A 22355-nucleotide genomic window follows, 5' to 3' on the forward strand; every position below is an offset into this window, starting at 1 on the left:
CCAGCATTTTTCCTTGGAAAGCAATGCAAGGTGCCCCCTGCTCCTCGGGGACTGAGAGCATTGAGCTTCTACAGAACAGCAAGTGCTGCCAGGTTTCTGAAAAGCAAAATCTAACATACTTTAAAATATTTATAATTGGATAGGCAATGATTCCCTGATTCTACATTGTTAGATTTTTTTTAAATGTGATGTTCGGTTGTTGAGAAATAATCTAAGGTTGGGTGACAAGATAGCAACAGACCAGGAAGTGTTTCATTTAGTTTCCTTACCTGAAGAGTGTTTGATTACAGTGGTGATTCTTTCTTTATGAAGACACTAATCCTAATGTTTGGTTTATTTGCAGTTATTTCACAAGCCCAGGTGAGAATGTGATGAAGACTAAACTGATTAACCCATCACATTCCATTTATCTGAATCCATGGACACTGTTGCAGGGTAAAGTGTCTATCTAGGGTTTTCTATTGAGCCCATCACTTTCGTACCTAAATTAATTTACTCCCCTGGAAAAATATATCTGCATGGCAACATCCCTAGTGGATTTCATGGAGGACTTTACTTTTCTTACTTTCCTGATAAAGAATTACTTGCTTGTTATGAATGAACCTTACTGGCGAGCATAGTGCATTACTATTGAGAGTCCCAAGGAAGTTAATTAAAAGGGGTATGGACCCTGTTGACACGAGCAGCTACTCAGAATTGGAATGGATGTTCAAACATAACTGTGCAGTATTTGTCCAGCTCTATTCTTGAGGCAAAAAAGAAATTATATAAATACTGTATTACAAAGCGGAGCTCACCAAACTAATAAGAACTATGAAAGATTTGTTTACTAGATGTTACCCATTTAATGAACTGTAACATTTTCTTTAATCAGATTACAAATGCGCTATTATCAAAAGACCTTTAAATCCACATAGTCCATCTCCAATCTGGGATTATCCTGTGTATCCTTTTAAAGAAATACTTGTTTCACTTAATATTGATTTTTAAATGAAAGTTACAGTTGAGTACTCATTCTTATCATTCTTTATAAAGTAGGTTAGCTTTTAACCAACTGGCTACATTTTTCACTTCTGCCCTTTAAGATTACATAGTTCATGATACAGTACAGTACATATACATCCTTTGAGATGGGAAATGCAGTTTGCTCTTAATCCAAGCCCTGTAGAAGGCATCCAAGATGCTACAGTAAGGGGTACCTCAAATGCATGTAGTAGTAGTAATAATGAATTTAATAATCTTTGCACTTTCAGTTAGATAGTTGAAGGAAATAACTATAACATATCACGTTGTCACAGAGTCCTTTCACACGGCTGCTGGGTTTACACAACTGCATTCAGACCTAGGCAGGCAGTGCCTTGATTCACAACACACTTGGATCAGTAAATGTTAAGGCTCCTCTAGCTCCATCTATTGTTCTAACAGCATTTTCCCTAATTTCTACTAACAAACCACTTTTGTTAACATTTTAATGTGAGAACCATCTTAGAGTTTTTGCTATTTATTTTGTACGGATTTAATGGCATTAATTATAAAGATTATTTTTCTAAAGGGATGATGGCTAATCTTGGTTATTTAAATTCAAAATCGGATTTATCATAAAAATAATTATTTTGTAAGATTGGCCTTCCTGGATCTGTACTAACATTGTTGATGCACAAATGGGGAAAAACACGTGTCCAATCTGTCCAGTTTGGGTCCAGCTCCAGGACTAGGGAGGTGGAGGTTTAGATCTGTACCCTCTCTGCAAGTTAACACACACAAAGCCATTATTAGGTGCTCTAAAAGCTCCAGTGAAGAAAATTGAGCAAAGAAAAATGTAGGCTGAATATTGGGCGAAATTACATAACAAGGCAAATTATCAGGGTCTGATCATGAAGTCTTCATGTGGGAGGACTGTAGGACTGAGCTTTTAGATTTTGGAATGGTCTCTTAATGGAAATGATGAAAGACTCCTATCTTGAGTCACTTAAAACAGGACTGCACAAAACAATTGACAGCACACTGGGGGTGACCAATCCTGCACTGGCTGGAAGCTAGACAAGGTGACCCAATAGGTAGTTTCCATCTCTAATTCCACGGATGAAAAAAAAATAGTAAGTTCAGCTGCATTAGAAACACTGGATGGCAAGGAGCTGGGCTGGGATCTGAGTTTGCAACATGGAAAGATAACTTATTTTCAGGACTCTGAGAGGGAATTTCAAACAAGAGAAAATAAGTACTTTTTTACTGGGTATATGTGTCATTTTATACATGGACTGTGCTGCTTAACGCAGTTCGCCGCTCCAGGCCGATGGGGGCTGTGGGAAGTGGCGCGGGCCGAGGGATGTGCTCGCTGCTGCTTCCCGCAGCCCCCATTGGCCTGGAGCGGCGAACCGCGGCCAGTGGGAGCCGCGATCGGCCGAACCTGCAGACGCAGCAGGTAAACAAACTGGCCCGGCCCGCCAGGGTGCTTACCCTGGCGGGCTGCAGGCCAAAGGTTGCTGATCCCTGGTCTAGAGTGTTACAGGAACCTATTATTCTTACACTTTCAAGAATTGCTAAAGTGGACAGTTTCCTCTCTCCACGTCATCTCAGGCAGAAATGCCAAAAATCTCCACTCTCAATTACTATAGAATATCTCCAGCCAGAGACACAAAACAAAAACCAAGAACAGTTTACCCTTCACTTCAGAGTAGAGGCACAAAATATCAATTACCTCTTCACCTCAGAGCAGAGGCAAAGCTATCACAGACCAAAAAAACCTATTTTTTCCTCATATGGCTCTTGGTTGTTCTTTGCTACTTCCTGCTCAGCTTCACCTAACAATCTTGCTCTATACCTGGCATTTAAGGCCCCGATACTCCATTGTGGGACTATTCACAGTAGTAAAGTCGAGCATATGAATTTAAGTGTTTACAGAATTGGGGCCTAAGCCAATCTCTATAGGGCAGAGCCCATCAGCTTTCTTCAGTCTAAGGAAGAAACTTAACTTCTTTGATGCCAAACTCTGAGCACAGTACGTACAGCCCATCACAACTCCATTTGGTTTCATATGATTCTTTATTGGTGCATGTTTGCTACAGTGCTGTAGTATAAATGTCAGGAACATCATCACTTGGTAAATTACACTTATTTTAAAATGAAATAATATGTATGGTTTAAACATTTGTCTTTTGTTTGTTAAATGTACATATGTGTGTGCATACAGAATTAAACAAACTATATATATAATAGTATATATAGATTTTATACATTTAATTTTAAAAATGTATTGTGTTCATTAAAAGAACTATGCAAAGCCTGTAGTGCTCCAGTTTAGAAATATAAAAAATCCACCAGAAATCTGTCAGTTTTTGCTCAAGACAGGCATGTACTAGTGGTGATGTTACACATCAGGATGGAGGAACAGTGGCAAAGCTGTGGGGGAGAAAGGAAGGGGGTAAACGGCTAGCCCGAGCTACACTTGGTATAAGCCAATACTAGTAATTCTTCACTTTCAAGAGCCCTGAAGTGACCCCCTTGAGGCAACATGACATCCAGAACTGAATCACATGAGTTGCTTTAGTCTTCTCCATCTTCCCTAACACAACCTCTGGACTGCCTTAGGGAGCACTCCTAAAGAGAACAACAAACCCAGCGTGCTACCTTCAAGAACCAGGGCAAGGAAGGAATAATCCCTTTGCTGTTATTTTAAACTCGATGTTTCCCAGCCCTGTGCATACATCCTATTCATTGGCACAATTAACAGGAGTGAAACAGCTTCACTTCAGGTTAGGGCAGGTTAGAAACTGGATCTCCCCACTAGCTATTGTTAAAAAGGTTTAAATGTGAACAATCCAACAATATGGTTATGGACAAGTGGGAAGTGCTCCATCCTTGTGGAGTGGATAGGGGAAGAGGAAGCAGGTATGGCAAGGGGATTTAATTTTTGTTAGAAGCATTTTTTGGATAAGCCTCAGGACTTGCTTGTATTATTTTAAATATATGGTGGAGTTGCACTGTTCTAGGGTTTTGACCTATGACCTTATGATTGGCTTTTTGGGACCCCAACTTCAATATGTGTGCATATTTCCAGGCTATTTTGTAGTGGCTGGGAGTGGAATGGGATTGCTGGTATCTGGAGGCTGAAGGAATGACTGGTTCTATATCTAAGCATTTCTAATGTGCAATCTAGGTGCCAAATTATCAGTAGTTAACATCTAGGGATGCAGGCAGGAAAACTTAGCCAGAATACTCTTCCTGACTTCTTTTGAAAGGACAGTCCAGTGTTTTGGATCAGCTGTGGCAAAGGCTCTATCTCCTATCTAGTGTTCAGATAAATACAGTGGGCCCAAAGATCATAGCTGCTATAGCAGGTTCCTGAATAAAAAGAGGTCTCTGAGAGAACGTGGGCCTATCCCACTGAAGGTTTTGTAACTCAGTGCAAGACCCCTGAGTGGCATCTTTTGGATCTGGTGTTGCCCAGGAGTCAGCTACAACTTGCAGAGCACAATAATATACAGTCTTCAGCCCATTTCACTTAGGGTGCTGCATTGTATGCCAGATGTCATTTCACTGTGAATTTTCTCAGGCTGAGATATAAAGAACTGCAGTACTCCAGACAACAGGTGACAAACATATAAACTACTGTGGCCAATCAACATCTTAAAAGGATTAGGAGTTTTCTTGATAGCTGGTGATTCTCCGGGATCAGCATGATCCCAAGGCTGCATACCAGCAATGCCAGAGATACGATGAGGTGTAGGTGCTGAATAGAACCTTTAAATGATTGCCTCCTTCTACTAGCATTACTTTGGTCTTTCCTGAATTTAAGACAGCTAGTTTTCATTCAGACAATCACTATGCTATCTGTGACCCAATGGTGTCTTCTGTTGGAAGGATACAGATATCTGCAGGTCAGAGGCATATTGGCATTGCAGCCTATGTCATCTTGCTATTCTATCAAAGATTTGCACATAGATATTTGAATAAAAACAGGACTGAGCTCCGAGGAATTCCACAAGTCAGCACTCTTGGCAAAGAGCAGTAGAGATTCTTGCCATGTGTGGTGGTGGTGGTGTGGCCTGGTTGTAGCAGCTGACTCCAGGGCAAGTGCTGTGGGACATCAGAAACACACATTAGTTTTCCAATCCCTTGGGATTTTATTATGAGTCTTGCGATTCATGGTGCGTTTCTTAGAGCCCCAGCTCCCGGAGTCAGGTGAGTGTGTTAGAGTCCCAGCTCAGTAAGCTTCTAGCCCTCCCGGCTGCAGAGAAAAGCTCGAAGAGGCGCCCGGCTGCCGGCTCAGAAACCCGGGCAGGATCACAGCCCCCATGCAAACGCACACCCACACCCCTGCCGGCGCAGGCCAGGGGGGTGAGTGCTCCCGCGTTCGCACGAGGGCATTAGGAACCCCCGGGCTAGTGCGAGGAAGGGGTTAAAGGGAAGTCCAGGCACGGAGCGCCTCAGAACGTCAGGGACGCCACGCTCCGCCCCCTTCCCCTCTCCGCGTTCCAGGGCCGAACCGAACTGAGGCTTCCGATTGGCTGCTCTGCCCCGCGTGACTTGAAGCTGCCCTCTCCATTGGTGGGCTGCTCGGGCACTGAGGCAGGGCGGGGCTGTTGTCTAGGCGACGGGGGCGGGGGGTGGGACAGCGAGTGGCCGCCGCTCTCTCCTTCCCGGAAATGGGTGGACCCGGCCGGCGGCAGGTAAGTGAGTGACTCTGCCCCGCTCCCTCCTTTGGGCCGGTTCCCCCCCGCAGAGCGAGTCCCCTGGTCTGTCCGCGCCCCCCCCCCCTCCGGCCTGGCCTGTGAGGCGGCCCCGGCCCCTGTGACCTGCTCGGCTGCGCTGGCGCTGCTGAGAACCCCGCCCCCCCCCCGACCGCCCCCCTCCCCGCGCCGCCCCCGCTGGCTGCAGAGCCCGGCTGGGCGGGGGAGGAGCTGCTGTCACTGCCCCCCCCCCCTCCCCAAACGCTGTAGCCTGGGCCACGATCCATCCCCTTGTGTGGCAGCCCCGTCCCCTGCCCGCCTGCTGCCCCCGGCCGCGCTCTGCGGGAAGGCGCGTCTCTCCCCGGTGTAGTGTAAGTACAGCGCCAGGCGCGGCTGGGTTCCAGCCTCCCCCTCCCCCGCCCAACATAGACACACATTGCAACTGCGGGCTACTGCTTGTGCAGCGGTGTTTGCTACACTATGGTAGGCTTCCGTCCCGCAGAGCCTCTTAATGTGATGATTGTCTTACAATGCGGTAGAGGCTCAAGGTCATTAACGTTAGTGGTTCATGGGCTCCAAAGTTGCTAATAAGGGGGGACTCGATGTCACATGTTTTTGTGAGCACTGTGCAGGAAGGCACACGCATGTGCTGTTTTGTTGTAATGAAAGTACAAGGAGGCTGAGGAGGCAATATCTTTTGTTGGACCATTTTCTATTGGTGAGAGAGAGAAGCTTTTCAGCTGCACAGAGCTCTTCTTCAGGTCTGGGAAAGGCACTTAGAGTGTTACCGCTAAATACAAGGCCGAACAGATAGTTTAGCATAGATAGCGCATATTTTAAGGGACCATTTCCAATGAAGTGGCCTGTTAATGCCTCTGTAATTATAGGGCAAAAAGGAGGGGTTAATGGGTTACAGATTGTTGTAATAAGCCATACATCCAGTGTCCCTGTTCAGTCCATGTTTTTTAGTGTCTAGCCAAGTTATGAATTTAAGTTCCTAGGCTCATCTTTTGAAGGTGTTGTGTCGGCTTCCTTTGAGGATGAGGGCTGATGAGTCAAATGTAGAGTGAGCACTTTGTGAAAAGTGTTCCCCCATGGGTAATACAGTGTTTTTGTCTTTTATCATTTTCCTTTGTGAGTTCAATTGAGAGCATAGTGATTGGTTTCACCCATATAGTTGCTATTGGGGCATTTAGTGCACTGGATGAGGTACACCACATGTTGTGATAGGCATGTGTAGGACCCATGGAATTTGAAAGATGTGTTGTGGGGGTATTAATCATTGTAGCAGTGGAGATAAGTCTGCAGGTTTTGCATCTGTTATAGTAGCAGGGTTTGGTGCCACTTTGAGTTGGTGTATCTGGTCTGTGGGGAGCTTTCTTCTGATGATAAGCTTGGAGAGATTGGGGGATTGTTTGAAGGCCAGAAGAGGGGGTTCGGGAAATATTTCTTTCAGGGTGGGATGCCCATTGAGTATGGGTTGTAATTGTTTGCTGATACCCCATATGGGTTCCAGTGTGGGGTGATAGGTAACAACTAGGGGTGTGCAGTTGGAAAGGGGTTTATTTTTGTATTAAAGCAGGTTCTTTCTGGGTATTTGGGTAGCCCGTTTAATGTTGTGATCTACTTCTCTAGAGGAATGTCTGTGTTTGGTAAAGGTGTTTTTGAGTATGTTAAGGTGTGTATCTCGGACTTTCTTCTCAGAGCATATTCTGCAGTATGTGAGTGCCTGGCTGTAGATAAGTTTCTTGCTGTGTTTGGGGTGGTTACTGGATCTGTGAAAGTAGATGTGGGAATCCGTAGGTTTCTTGTACAAAGTTGTCTGTAGGGTTCCACTGAAGCTGATTTTGGTGTCCAAGAAGTTGATGCTGTGTGGGAGTGTTCCAGAGAGAGTTTAATGGACGGGTGGTGGTGGTTGAAGTTGTGGTGGAAGTCTGAGGGAGTTTGTCATCTATCCAGAGGATGAAAATATCATCCATGTATTCAGGTATATCATTGGTTTTGTGGTATAGCTCAAAAGCTTGTGTCTCTCACCAACAGGAGTTGATCCAATAAAATATATTATCTCATCTACCCTGTCCCTCTAATATCCTGGGACTGACATGGCTGCAACAACACTGCATACACGTATTGAAAGTGCAGCATTTGTAAACCAAGACCTGGACCCCGTGTCTGGAAGATGTACTTTCATAAAAAAAAACTTATTGGGCATGATGCAGGTATGGCTGTGTTAAGTTTTATGGTCTGTGAGATACAGTAGTCCAGACTAGATCAGTGGTTTTAAACCTTTTTTCATTTGTGGACCCCTAAAAGATGTTAAATGCAGGTGCAAATCCCTTTGGAAACCTTAAACATAGTCTGTGGACCACAGGTTGAGAACCACTGGACTAGATGATCCTTGGTGGTCCCGTGTGGCCTTCAAAACTATTTTAGGTAGGAGTTGCCTCACTTCATTTTATGGACATGTAGTAAAATCATATGATGTTGGTCAGATTTCTTTAAAAATTGTTATGCAAGAACAGAACCTATGGCTGTACAAAATATAGCCCTAGTCTTGCAAAGGAATCTGCAAGTGTGGACACCCGTATGGAGTCCCTGTGAAATTAATGAGTAACGTGTGTAGACTCCTTTACATGACAGGAGCCAAAGATATGAACATATGGGTCAGAAACTCAGAAAACTGACTAGAATTTTTATGGTCGTTATAGTAATTATCCCTGCATTGTGAAAACAAGTGTATGGTATTTTACAATAATTAAGGCCTGGCTTAAAGAGCTTAAAAAAGATAACATATGCTTACAAGGGCAGGAGGAACTCTTCTTAATACAAAGTGTAAAGAGTGAATGCCAGGACATGAGATGAAAGGACAAGTCTGAGTTTTTACTTTAAGATAGTGTGATAATGATCCTCTTCTCTTAATACGACTGTAACTGTGTGTGTGTGTGTGTGTAACATATATACTGGTATATAGTATACTGTACTCAATAGCATTACGTTAATGAAAGGTCAATATACATTTTATAAAATGTGGAATTGCTTAAAAGAATGTGGAACATGTTGCTGCTGTGTCTAAGGCACATTGGTAAGTGCTCTGTTGGTATGAGACTGTAATTCAGTACTACAGTATTGCATATAATTCTTCAGCTTTTATTGCTAAGCAGAGTTTTGTGGCAACTATATAAGTGGCCCATCAGCCTGGTATCATCCCCGCTTCCTATCCACTGTCCTGTTTGGTCACAGAAAACTGCAGAAGAGATCTGGGGTTCTGTCTTCCTGCCACTCAGAGCCAAAGAACACCTCTATCTCCTTGCTTGATGGTCCATGGGACGAGGAGACAGAGTCACAAGAGGCCGTGGAGCCTCACAAATTGATGAGGGAGGTAGTTACTAAAGGTAGGATGTGGCTGGGAAGGAGGGTGGGTTCTATTATAGGTGGATGGCATAGAGCTTCCCAAAAGCTAGCGCCAGCCCTGCAGAAACTAAAATGCTGATATTGCTGTAGCATGAAGGTACTTGTAGAAGTGACAGTCTTAAGCCCTGCTTCTTTACGTATTTGGCAATAATTTTTTTCCCCCCACCGTCTTAGGTAATGAGCAGACCCAAATCTACAAACTGGCTGGCTACCAGAAGGACTGATTTCTGAACTTTTTCTAAGTATGGCTTGCAGAAGAATAGGAGGCCATGGACACACTCTTTCTCCAGCTTCCTCCATTAACTGTGTAAAAGCCCTAGCAACTGGAATTCGAACACATAGTATATGCATGGTATCTGATTTTTTTTATCCAAATATGGGAGGAGTGGAAAGTCACATCTACCAGCTGTCACAGTGCCTGATTGAAAGAGGGCACAAAGTTATAATTGTCACCCATGCTTATGGAAACCGAAAAGGCATTCGTTACCTTGCCAATGGTCTGAAAGTTTATTATTTACCTTTGAAGGTCATGTACAATCAGTCTACAGCAACAACGCTCTTCCACAGTCTGCCTCTGCTCAGGTACATATTTGTGCGGGAGAGAGTCACCATAGTCCATTCCCATAGTTCCTTTTCTTCCATGGCTCATGATGCACTCTTCCATGCCAAGACAATGGGACTACAGACAGTTTTTACAGACCATTCTCTCTTTGGATTTGCTGATGTCAGTTCGGTGCTTACAAACAAACTTCTAACTGTGTCACTGTGTGATACAAACCACATCATTTGTGTCTCTTACACTAGCAAGGAAAACACTGTACTAAGAGCAGCACTGAATCCTGAGATCGTATCGGTCATCCCTAATGCTGTTGATCCCACTGACTTCACTCCAGACTCAAGTAGAAGGGATGATAGTACGATAACAGTTGTTGTTGTCAGCAGGCTTGTTTACAGAAAAGGTAATGAGGTCCAAACTGTAAGTTGCTTTTCAAATAATTTTTTTCTCATTTTTTTTTAAATGGGTGGTAAGAAATGTTCAGTATTTAAGCAACTGAATACAGATGCCATATCTGTGACAGAAGGAAAACGCGTTGAATCTGAAACAGTTGTTTCACTCATTTCCCTCTTTCCACTTCCATGTATTAAGTCTAATGGCCTGATCCTAAGGGGCTTAACTCCTATTGACTTCATTGGAACAGAAGCTGGCCCTGAACAGCCAGCCATGTGAGTCACCAAGTGAGGGTACTCAGCAGCTGTCATGGAGTCACAGGGTCTGTGCTATGCCCCCAGCCTGTCTCCAGTGCCCTGGAAGTAACCTATGTAGTGTGCCCCCAAAACCCACACAGTTCCACAGGGGAGGCCCATGGCCTTTAAGAACCCAAGACTGGGCCTTAAACATCTGTTTTCACTGTCTGTCTCCATGCCTCCCTGCAGCAAATCCAGCCAAGCCAGACTTCTGTGGGAGGTTGGTACTGGGGTACAGGGGAATGTTCTTGTTGAAAGAAAAATTAAACCTACGTCCACTGATATTTTTTTAAAAATTCTTTGGTCTTCGATTTTGAATATATGTACACTTCAGTCAGATTAATTTAAATTTTGGTCTTGTACAGACTCTAAAGTAAGGTCCCATTTCTACAGTCACACAGAACCCCATTGAAATCAGTGGAGCTCCTGGCAGGCACAGTGCTGTCCCTGCACATTGTCAGGATAAACACACATTTACTATGTCCCTTTTTAAATAGAAAAATAAATAACTGTATGAAACTACTTAGGTCCGACTCCTATAACAAATCCTGACCGGTTTAAAAAAAAAAAAAAAGTTTGCACTTTTTCCTCTTTAATTGTAGCAATGAGCTGATATTTAAGCAAATAAGCATTGTAATCTTAAAAACCTGAAAGTGAAGCTGTTTAATAAGTGAAAATTGACTCATTTGATTTTCATTGCCCCAGTAGGTAGAAATGGAAGGAGTAAACAAAGAATATAAACCAGTGATACTCAGACTGAGGCTCGCGAGCTGTAAGTGGCTCTTTAATGTCTCTCTTGTGGTTCTTTGCAGCACATGATATTAAAACACTGTGTGACTTAATTATTAACCAATCAGGATGCTTCTACTATGTTATTAACCAATTGTAGTTGATAAAATGTCAGTCATTTTGCTGTGAGAATAATTAATATATATTAAAAAAAACTAAATAATTTGCCTGTCATACTATTTAAATATGAATATGTATTGCTATAATAAAAGAAACAATGAATTCACATTAGCTCTTTTGAGTAACGTTGATTGCTAATTTGGTTCCTGAACCACTAAGGTCTGAGCATCACTGACATAAACTATGAAAATTTTAATTTTTTTCACTTTCCGTAAGCGTAGGTGGGGCTGGTAACAGAGGTAAAAAAATCTGTTTACTACATAATTTTTAATTGACAGTATGCCCTTAATTTCTTTTCTTCAACAGAATTTTAATGTTTATCATAGGTTTTTGTTTTCAGTTGCTTTTGTTTATAATACTTGTAGAACGAAGGAAGAAATTTCTTGATATTATAATAAACCTAAAGGTTCTAAACTTTTAGTTCAGGTTTTACAAATGCTATGTAAAATACAGCATATTGGAATAACGTAGCGTTGCTGAGTAACTCTTAATATTCTGATCATTCACTCTTTATCATTCAGACTAATATACAGACAACATTCTAATTCAGGCTAATATAAATACATATAACTAAACATAGTTAAGCTACCAATAAATGAAAAATATTGTCTTAATTGAATTCATAAACATTTTTACTGCTACCATGAATTTTTTCTGTTGGTAGGTGGGGGAAGGAACAATATGAGGGCACTATTCGAGCCATTAAAACAATACGGCCATCACAAGCATTCAGTGTGATGTTAATGGCCTAGTTCCTTTCTTTCTTTTTAAAAAACAACAACAAAAACAAACCTGTGGTGGGAGGGACTTGTGGAGATTTGCTCCATAAGGATTCCCTCCTGAAGTTTCTCCACTGTCACCTTATCAGGATTTGTTCCCCTCCTTTGCAGAAAATGGCGCAGGACCTTTAGCTAAGCCTGGGGGATCCTTGGGAAGCCAGGGATATTCATGTAGCTTTCCTGTGCCTCTGTACTAGGTCAAAAGACATATCTGGCTTCAAGACTAAGCTTGATAAGTTTATGGAGGGGATGGTATAATGGGATAGCCTAATTTTGGCAATTAATTCGTCTTTGACTACTAGAGGTAAATATGCCCAATGATCTTGTGATGGGATGGGATGTTAAATGGGTGGGATCTGAGTCACTACAGAGAATTCTTTCCTGGGTGTCTGGCTGGTGAGTCTTGCCCACATGCTCAGAGTTTAGCTGATCACCATATTTGGGGTCGGGAAGGAATTTTCCTCCAGGGCAGATTGGCAGAAGCCCTGGGGGTTTTTCGCCTTCCTCTGCAGAGTGGGGCACGGGTCACTTGCTGGAAGATTCTCTGCACCTTGAAGTCTTTAAACCATGATTTGAGGACTTCAGTGGCTCAGCACAGGTTTGATACAGGAGTGGGTGGGAGAGATTCTGTGGCCTGCATTGTGCAGGAGGTCAGACTAGATGATCACAATGGTCCCTTCTGACCTTAAAGTCTATGAGTCTATAGTTTGGCCTCCCCCTCACCATGGCTTCATAGAAGCGTGGCTCAGTCAGATCAGATGTAGGGCATACAATTTGGACTGAGATACTATTTGAATGTAAATCACCTATCTCTAAATTTAAGTACTGAGTCTTTTTTTAAATATCATATCTGTATGACCAGTTTTAACTCCATGCTAATTAAAACATTAGAATAATAAAACTGTAGTTTTAGTTTCATTCTTTATTTCTGCTTTTAGATTCCTTTTGCTAGTTGATTTGGGGTCCAGTACTTACTTTATAAAGAGATCCTGGGCTGCCTAGAATCTCCACAACATTGCATGCTTAGGTCCTGCCCCTGACATGCCCTTCCTGTCCCCAGCCATCCACCTTGTACGAGGACTTGCAAGGGGGTCCTCAGAGGAAAGCCTGCAGCTGTCCTCCTCAGTTTCTGCACCAAGAGAGTTCTCATTTGACCAGAACTGGACCTTTTAGGGTCCCCCTACTGGTAAAAGAGGTTGGAGCTGGGGTGAGAATCTCACCCATTGACTTCATTGGGTCTACTGATGTGACTAGAGTTGCAGGACTGAGTCTTTGTTTTCTGCTTTTTAGCAAACTGTGTTCATATCTCAGTTGTGGCACTTGGGGTTTTGATGCCTCGTGCAGTAATTTTGTGTAAAGTTGAAAATGGTTATATGCTTAAAATGTCAATTAGTTTGAGGCCCTAAATTTGCTTTAGATTTTTTTTAAATCTCCTTTGACAAGGAATGACTTTTTTTAAAGTGCTAAGTAAAGAGGATATGTAATTTAAACACTTCTTACACTCTTGCATTCTGCTAGTTCATCAGTTTTGATATTTTAATAGCCAGTGATGCAACCATTTTTCAGAGACCTCTGATTTTGACACATGTGAATAGTGTTACAGGAATGGATGGCATCAGAAAGATAAGCTCTAAGCACTCAAATACAATAATAACTGCTCTACATTTTGTATTTTTAGGTATAGATTTGCTTAGTGGTATAATTCCTGAACTTGGTCAGAAATATCCAGATTTACATTTCTTAGTTGGAGGAGAAGGACCAAAGCGAATAGTTTTGGAAGAGGTACGGGAAAGATACCAACTACATGACAGGTTTGTTCTGTGTGTTTGTGGTTACAATGTAAATATAAAAAGGAATATGCTGAAACAATGAGGGGGTGGAGGGAAGCGGGTAGGAACACAGATTGAACGAGAATAAGCAGATTCTTGCAAATTTACACCCTGATTCTGCAAGTTGGTTTGTGCTGGCAGATCTGTGCCAAGCCCCAGTGAGTTCAGTGGGACTCTGCACAGGCATAAAGTTCTGTCCACACAAATCCAGTTGCAGGATCAGCATGTTAGAGTCCTAGCCATCTCAAGCAGTATCATACAGTGAAATAAGGTGTCAGTGGTTAGGTAGCTGGTTTGCTGCGGCTGCTGCTTATCAAGGTGACCAGTACTGTTTTATTGTGCTTCCCCATCTGTGTACCCCACCTGTTGTCTCATTTTATACTTTGACTGTAGGCTCTACGGAGCAGCGACTATCTGCTTGGCATTGTACACACACATAAACACAGAGTGTCCCTGATTGGCGCTCCTAGGCGCTATTGTAATAAAATGATAAATTAATAGAGGTAGGATCTGTTTCCAGAGCAAATATTGGTGTGAGTTGGCTCCTCTTTTGTGTGTGTGTGTGGTGGGGGGGGGAGTGAGTAGAGCTTGTTTTTCTATTAGACAACAATATGGGTTGCTGGTTCATTGTTTCTGCATATAATACCAAGCAATAGTGCAAAAATCCCTGAAGTTGTTTTTCTATCTCTGTCCTTTTATAAAACAAACAGAAATGAAATCCTCACTGGATTAAGATACTGTTTTCTACTTAATTATTTACACTGCACTTATTATTGATGTTTTGGCATATTCAAATTTACACACTTGAAAAACTAAAAATAACTTTTCATTTTCCAGCCGAAAATTTAGTGGGTTTTTAAAAAAAGCCTGTCTCTATATATGAAAACTGTACTAGAGGGTTGCACAGTTCATTGTTTCTGGGGGTTCAGCTCAGTGCACATCCAGAGGCTCCTTTCATTCCTCCAGCCCTCTTTCCTCTTCCCCCCCCCCCCTCCATGTGCCACCATTCCATCCCCCTCTTTCAGGGCCTCCCTTCAACTCTTCCCCCCCTCCCCCCCCATGTCCTCCCTCAAGGCAGGGAACTCCCTACAACCTGGCACACCTTCCCTCATGGCTGGGGCTCTGCGCCCTCCTACCTGGGTCCACCATTCCCATGCCAGAGGTTCTGTGTGTGTCCTCCCTCCCCCCTTTATTATTTCTTTTCTCTCTGAGGGAGAAATAATTCAGGGTGTCAACATGTCTCTCTTCTGGTTTTCCTATTTCCCCCCCAAATCTAAAGGGTTCCTCCCATTGATGCCTAGAACACTCCCTGAAATTTTGGAATTGATTAGATGTTGTGTTGAAAAGTTACTGGTTGGCCAGTGGATATGAAAAAGCGATAGATATTTTGTTTCTCTTTTTAAATCTACTGTACATGTGCAGGACATGCTTTTCTAAATACACCTCTACCCCGATATAATGCGACCCAATATAACATGAATTCGGATATAACGCGGTAAAGCAGCGCTCCAGGGGGGCGGGGCTGCGCACTCCGGCGGATCAAAGCAAGTTCGATATAACGCGGTTTCACCTATAACACGGTAAGATTTTTTGTCCCCGAGGACAGCGTTATATCGGAGTAGAGGTGTACTTTTAATAGAGATGTGTATATCCCTGTTATGCATTACAGACTACAAATATCTGTCTGATAATTACCCAGAAGAAGCCATTTTGATTCTTTAGTGTGATTTTATAACTCAGAAAAATATTTTCAGACTATTTCCTGTTTTGCATTTCATGTGGGACACAATTTTTATAGTCTCATAGATTATTATTATTTTTTTATATATATAATGGCTAGAAAGGTCTATCGTGAGTCATGTATTCTGGCCTTCTGCGTAACACAGGCCATTGAACTTCCCCTGAATTAATTCCTGTGTCAGGTCCAGTAGCTATTTAGCGCATATCTGTTAGGAAGAAAAATCCTACCTCCTCTCTTGCCCACATGATCTATCCTGAATACATTATAACTGGGGACTGTAACATTTCAATCATGCAGATCTTTCCACCAGGTTTCAATAATACCAACTAGGTCAAATTTATGCTCATAAATGATCACCTCCAGTTCCTCTTGCTTATTACCTAAGTTCCTAGCATTCATGTATAGGTAATGAAAGTATTTCTTCTCTGCATTTACCTTGATTAATTTTATTCTTGATATCTTGATTTTGTGCTAAATGAGTTCTCATTTGTTCTCCCTTTTCACCCTACCTTTTTGTTATTAGTTTAACACCTTCCTGACTAGTCTAGCCAGCCAATCCCCTAGAAGATGGAGGCCATCCAAATTGCATGGCCCCCTCTCCTCACAGAAGGTGATCCAGTTTTCCACAAAACCAAAACCCTGTACTTTATGCCACTTACCTAGCCAGCGGTTTGCTTCCAGAATCTTTTGTTTGCTGTCTTCCTTCACTCAGAGGACTTCCTTCCTCACCTTCAGCACCTTTCTAAGTTCTCTAAAGTCATTTATAATCTGAGTTATCACATGAAGCAGTGTCAGTAGCGTAGATATGCACCATCGCTAGTGGAGTCGTGCCTGTCAACTGCAGAAGCCTATCTAATCTTGCAGTCACATCTTGTGTCTTGGCTCTGGGAAGACCGCATGCCATCCTGTTGTCTGCCTGTCCCTTGCGGAATGTTCTTTCCATTCTGCAGCATAGAATCCCCGACAAAGATCATCTGTCTTCTTTGCATGTTTGGAAATCTTTGTGGGCATGGGGGATTTTCTTATGGGTTGGGGTGAGCAGCCATTCTCAGGTATGTCCTGTATGGTCTCCATTCCATTTGACTTGCTGGATCTTCAGACACACTTTGTACTGTGTCCATGCTAAGAATCTGGTAATGATTGGCTATTTCTAGTTGTATGGAATTCCTTGTGGTCCTTGCTCAGTTGGTCACAGTCTGTCCATCTTCTTTTTCCTCCAGCAGTGTAGAATGCTGCTTTGTTCTCTTGCCCTCTGGTGGTTACCAGCTGCCAATACTGTCTGGTTTCCGCTCTTTCTGGTTCCTTGGTCATCAAATCCTTCTTGAACCTGGGATGGTGATACTTTCAGAGTCTGGTTGTCCAGGTACTCAGCCTCTCAGATATGCAGTGTCAATACCTATTCTTTCAAACCATGGATCTTATATTCCAGCACAACCACTAACTTCCACCTCAAACAAAGTCTCTTTTGCTTCAGGCAGGAAAGAAAACATGGCACATCTGTTGCAGGCCACAGCCACTTTCCCATTGCTGGTGGTCATGGTATTGAATGTAGAAACATACCTAGAAAGAGAGCCTTTCACTCTCCCTGTAGAACTTCCCTGTTTGCTGCACTTGTTTGAACACGGGAGACTGGTAAATTTGGAATATTAACCAAATAACACAATCTTCCCTTCTTAACCTAGAAAACATGGTAGAAATATTTTAAAGGCAATTGCCATAAAACCTCAGTTTTTCAAACAGTTTGGTTTTTCTTTTCAAGCTAAATACAGAGGCTTAATTTTTTAATCAAAGTTTAAAGAAATTGGAATAAGATAGTGTCCACACTGCTTTAATACAGTACTATGTATACGCTGTAAACTGTATGTTCCAAAATATTTGTGTAATGTTTTGTAGCATTATTACAGTATGTGAAACCAGTGTTTATCTTTTTCTTTAACTATGGGCAGAGTGCGTCTTTTAGGGGCTTTGGAACACCAGGATGTTAGAAACGTCTTGGTCCAGGGACACATTTTTCTCAATACTTCTCTCACTGAAGCCTTCTGTATGGCAATTGTGGAAGCAGCCAGTTGTGGTTTACAGGTAAAAGAATCTTTGCTGTATAGAATGCATGCATACATATTTTTACAATGCTTATTTTCATAATATATGCTTATAACAGTGCATTTCATCTGAGGATCTATAAGCAGTCTACCAAGGTGGGCAAATATTAATCCACATTTACACATCCTCTGGAAACTGAGACAAAGAGAGAGGTTAACTGACTTGCTTAGCTCCCAGAGGATGTTCATGTAGAGTTGGGAACAGCATACACGTCTCCTAACTCCCAGTTCTCTGAACTAACCAAGCTGCCTCTTCAAAATGCTGTTCTGTATGTATTTTTGAAAGTGTTTTTGGCCAGTTAACTCTGTCCATGGATAACTATATCTGTTAGACTTTTGCCTCTACCTTCCATCAGCAATAGGTATTTGAAGAAAAATGTTTGGTGAATATGACCGATCTTTTGGTTAATTCACGTAGCCTTGAGTGAGCCATTGTTCTTATCACTGTTCTTTGGCTGACTCAAGAACTGATATCCATTTCTTAAGTCAGCTGAGGAAGTATTTACTCTGTATAGAGATTTCACATAAGGAGGAAAGAGGAAAAGAGATCAAAGACTGGGACGTTCTTGGTGGAATCCCTTGCTGGCTTGTATACTTTTGTGAGTGTTACGAATCCATGTTAGTGTTGTAAGGGTTAAAATAGCAACTGAGCAGAGTCATGCTGTCAGAGATTCCATTCCCAAGTAACTTTTTAAATATAGAGGCTGTCTTGGGCATAGAGAAATTTAAATGATGGGGACTGGAACCCTCTGCAGAGACCCATGATAGTAGATTCTGCCTGCTAGCCTCACCCCTCTCTCCAGTCCCAAGTCCCAGTACCCATTCCCTTTCCACTTGCTGCTTGGGATGAGTTCTAAACTTTTTTATTATTGCCTAATAATAATAGACCTGACAAGAGTTTGTGTTCTACTTCCTTCCTTTTTTTTTATTTTTAAAAAGTTTTTTTATATTAAAATTAGTATTCCAAAACTTTCAAATATGTTATGTTCTTGTAAATGTTAATGACATAGAAGCTCAAAAGTGTGTGTGGGAGATAAAACAACCCCCCCTTTTTAGCCTACTGGCCTTTTTCCCTTGGGGATGGTGAAGGTGAGGGGGGCACGAAAGAGGCAGTGGGGAGGGAATCCAAGCCTGATTATACATAGCGTTTGTGTATTGTGACAGGCACCTTTGGGAAAGATAATTCCCTTCTTTGAAAATTTCTGTTATACATAGTCCTTTCTGCTTCTGTATGTGAGGTCCCTTTGATATCCAAATATTGATTCTGAACATCCCACCGCTAAGCTACTGTACTAACACCACTTCTAGGTCCAAGACCTATAGTTGTCATGCAGATTAAACTTTTTGAAGTCATTTGATGTTGTGCCTGGAAGGCACCTGCAAGGTTGGATCCTTTGTTTTGATCTAAAGTACTCCTGTTGAGCAATTTTGTCTTACCAGTATAGCTGTATTTTAGTGAGTTATGTTATGCAGCATGCGTACTACTTAATTGTTTTGTTGCCTCCAAAGGTTGTGAGTACAAGAGTTGGTGGAATCCCTGAGGTGCTACCAGAAAATCTTATCATCTTATGTGAGCCCTCAGTGAAATCTTTGTGTGATGGTCTGGAAAAAGCTGTTGCCCAGATCAGGTCAGGAACACTACCAACCCCAGAAACTATCCATAACAAAGTAAAGACATTCTATACATGGAGGAATGTCGCAGAGAGAACTGAAAAAGTACGTAGACCTCTACTTCTGACTGTCTTAAAGTGTGATTTTACTCAAAAAGTGATTCTCTACAAGTAGTGTTGTGAGATTGTGTATTATTTCAGTGATATCCATATCAAATGTGCATGGTTTAACAAATAAGTGAATGTTTTCTCCGCCAACTACTAGCCCTGTAAATTCACACTACCACTAGAAAATCAAACTGGATTCTTTCCTTTCCCCATTGTTTTCAGTTGGTTTGTGCACATATAACTGTTTGACCTTGGAATTGGAAAAGGTACTGAACAAGTCTGATACACAAGAAGGAATAGAATCTGTCTGTCTCTGTTGGCTCTGCCAGATTAACAGAAGTAAAACTTAGTGACTAAAATAAGATCTTAACATCTTCAGATACAATCAAACACACACAAGTTAAGGATATGTTGAGTAAGAAGTTGCCATGTTTTCACAGCCACTTATCAGAGTAGAACTGTACTTTACATGTTAGTACTTTTTTTTACATTAGTGACAAACTTTACCTGTTATAGATAACGCAGTTATAACTTGTTGCGGCGAACACCTCCAGCTGACACTTCTAGAAAAACTGATTTTGGCCTCAAAGGGGTTGGAAAGAGATAAAATAACATGCAACTTAATGTCAGCTTGGTTTTATCAGTGTCCTATAGAATAATGATATTTAAAAAAACAAACACAACCATAAGATTGTGAATTGTATTTCTCTATCAATTTCTTTTTAAACTTTACTGTTTTGAATGTTTTAACTTGCGCTTTAAGAATACCTTGTCATGCTGAAACATTCTTATTGCACATTGCTCCAATATTGCTGTTGATGTCAGCTATGTTGGTTAACCGTTGCTGCATAAGGAATACTAATGTTGCAGCTTCTGTAAGAATATAGTCTTTTAATCAATAGTGGAATAGGAGATTAAAAACCTTTTAAAAAAGAGTATGTAACCTTTTAAAAAAAACCAACTATTTGAAGTGTGATTATAGCAGTTAGTTTGGTTTAGTTTTTAGGGAAGAGCTAAAAGAAACTGGATTCTAAACAAACTAGGAAAATGTTGGGATGAGTAGAAGAGTCACATTTTTCAGCAATGAAACAATACTGGTTATTTGCAGAACTAACTGCACTTTATCTCTGAAATAACTGGTGCATGATAGTTGCATCAGGTTTTCAAAGACATGGCTTTTGGGCTAATTGAAAACTTCCGTTATCTATATGTTGTAGGTATTTATAGTGCTGCCCTTTTAGTATAGCACCATTCTTTAAATAGCAGTTTTGAATAATAGTACTCACTAAAAAGAAAGTTATTAAGTCACTTATATATTGTCAAGCCTATTCTATTATTGTATTAGTAACTCTTACAAAGTTATTTTTCATCAAGAAAGCTATAGATTGTGTCCCATTCCTACTTACTCCCTAGCTGCAGGTACAAAGGTTAGAATTTAGACAGCCCTACCTGATTTGCTTGGATGAACAAAGAATCTTTGTGCTGCAAATCAAGTAGTTAAATCACTATGGTTTGTTCCTGTGGTGAGAGTGTGTGTGTATAGACATCTACGCACACCCCCTTTACCTTTAATGTAAATATATCAAAAGAGCTTCAGACTTCCTCTCATAAAGAAAAATAGAATTTCTGATAAAATGGACTCTCAGTGTTCAGCATTCTGGGATTCCCACATATTTTTGTGGGCAGGGAAAGTAATAATCTTTTAATTATTTATCATCATGTTGAAGTGTGGGTGAATAGAGTTTGAGTCTGGATTGGTAGACTTTCATGGAAAGTTAGTTTTTTTTCTAACTGGAAATCCTCGTTAAATAGCTAAGTGTCTGATCCTTTTTGAATCCCACTAAGCTCTTGCCCTTAGTGATCTCTTGTGATGATGAGTTCTGCAATTTAATTAAGTTGGGAAAGGTATTTCCTTTCCATCAGTTTTAAATCTGCTGCCTTTCTGTTTGACTATCCCCTTGTTCTTGTATTATGAGAGGCTGAATAGTAATGTGTGATCTTTCACTCCTCTGTGCCATTCATTATCAAGTTACACACAATGTTCCAATCTTTTAAATCTGTCTTCCTGTGGAAGTTTTTCCACCTCTTTAGTTATTCTCATTGATTTTTTTTTTTTTTAAAGGACAGTCTTTTATATGCAAGAAACTATTTTTGTTGGACACTCCCATCTAAGTTTGGAACAGGATCATTATTATGTGCAATACGTAGTAAAACACAGTTTTGCCTAATCTTCAGTGATAATACATCATAAAGATTACTCGGCAAAATTTAACTCTTTCCTCATTTCCCCTCTTTCAGGTGTATGACAGAGTTGCAGATGAAGTGGTATTACCAATGGACAAGCGGCTTGACAGACTAATATCTCACTGTGGCTCAGTGACTGGGTGTATTTTTGCTCTTTTTGCTGTATTAAGCTTCCTTTTCCTGGTATTTCTGAGATGGATGACTCCAGATTCCATTATTGATGTTGCAGTAGATGCCACGGGTCCTAGTGGAGCATGGACTCAACAGTATTTTCCTAGTAAAAAAGGAAGTGAGAAAGAAGAGATTTTAAACCGTTAAAAATGTTTTAAGTGGGGAGACCTTTGCTGTCTAAAAGGTTTTAGTATTTGCTGATAGAATTAATTCCACAAAGAGACATTGTTTTTAAACTCTTAAAAGCTTTCCTAAATTGTTGGAAAGAAACTTGGTAAAATGTGCTACCTCAAGTTAGGATTGTGCCAATTAGTTTTGGGGAAAGACTTAAACATATGCAGTTTATGGACATAATTCTTTTGCACTTATACTTAAAGTAGCTAGGAAAATGGTAATATGCACAGTTCAGGTGTAAAACTACCTTCAGAGAGACAAGAATACCAGATTTCATCTGCTACTAGTGTATTATACAGAGAATAAGCATGGATTTTTCATGGCACCTAGGGTGCCAAAACACAAAATTAACTAGCTTTAGATGGT

At 41.2% G+C, this 22355-nt stretch overlaps 1 protein-coding gene across 1 annotated transcript; it reads left to right on the top strand.

Annotated features, from left to right (window-relative positions):
• Positions 1 to 5627: 5627 nt before the first annotated feature.
• On the top strand, positions 5628 to 21962 carry PIGA (phosphatidylinositol glycan anchor biosynthesis class A). The gene is made up of 6 exons (XM_065423334.1): positions 5628 to 5669; positions 9255 to 10039; positions 13692 to 13824; positions 17530 to 17662; positions 19192 to 19398; positions 21699 to 21962. Exons 2-6 carry the CDS (start codon positions 9325 to 9327, stop codon positions 21960 to 21962), a joined length of 1452 nt encoding a protein of 483 aa, XP_065279406.1. The 5' UTR covers positions 5628 to 5669; positions 9255 to 9324.
• Positions 21963 to 22355: the final 393 nt, after the last annotated feature.

This window comes from Emys orbicularis, chromosome 1, assembly GCF_028017835.1.
Source record: "Emys orbicularis isolate rEmyOrb1 chromosome 1, rEmyOrb1.hap1, whole genome shotgun sequence".
Taxonomy (NCBI): Eukaryota; Metazoa; Chordata; order Testudines; family Emydidae; genus Emys; species Emys orbicularis.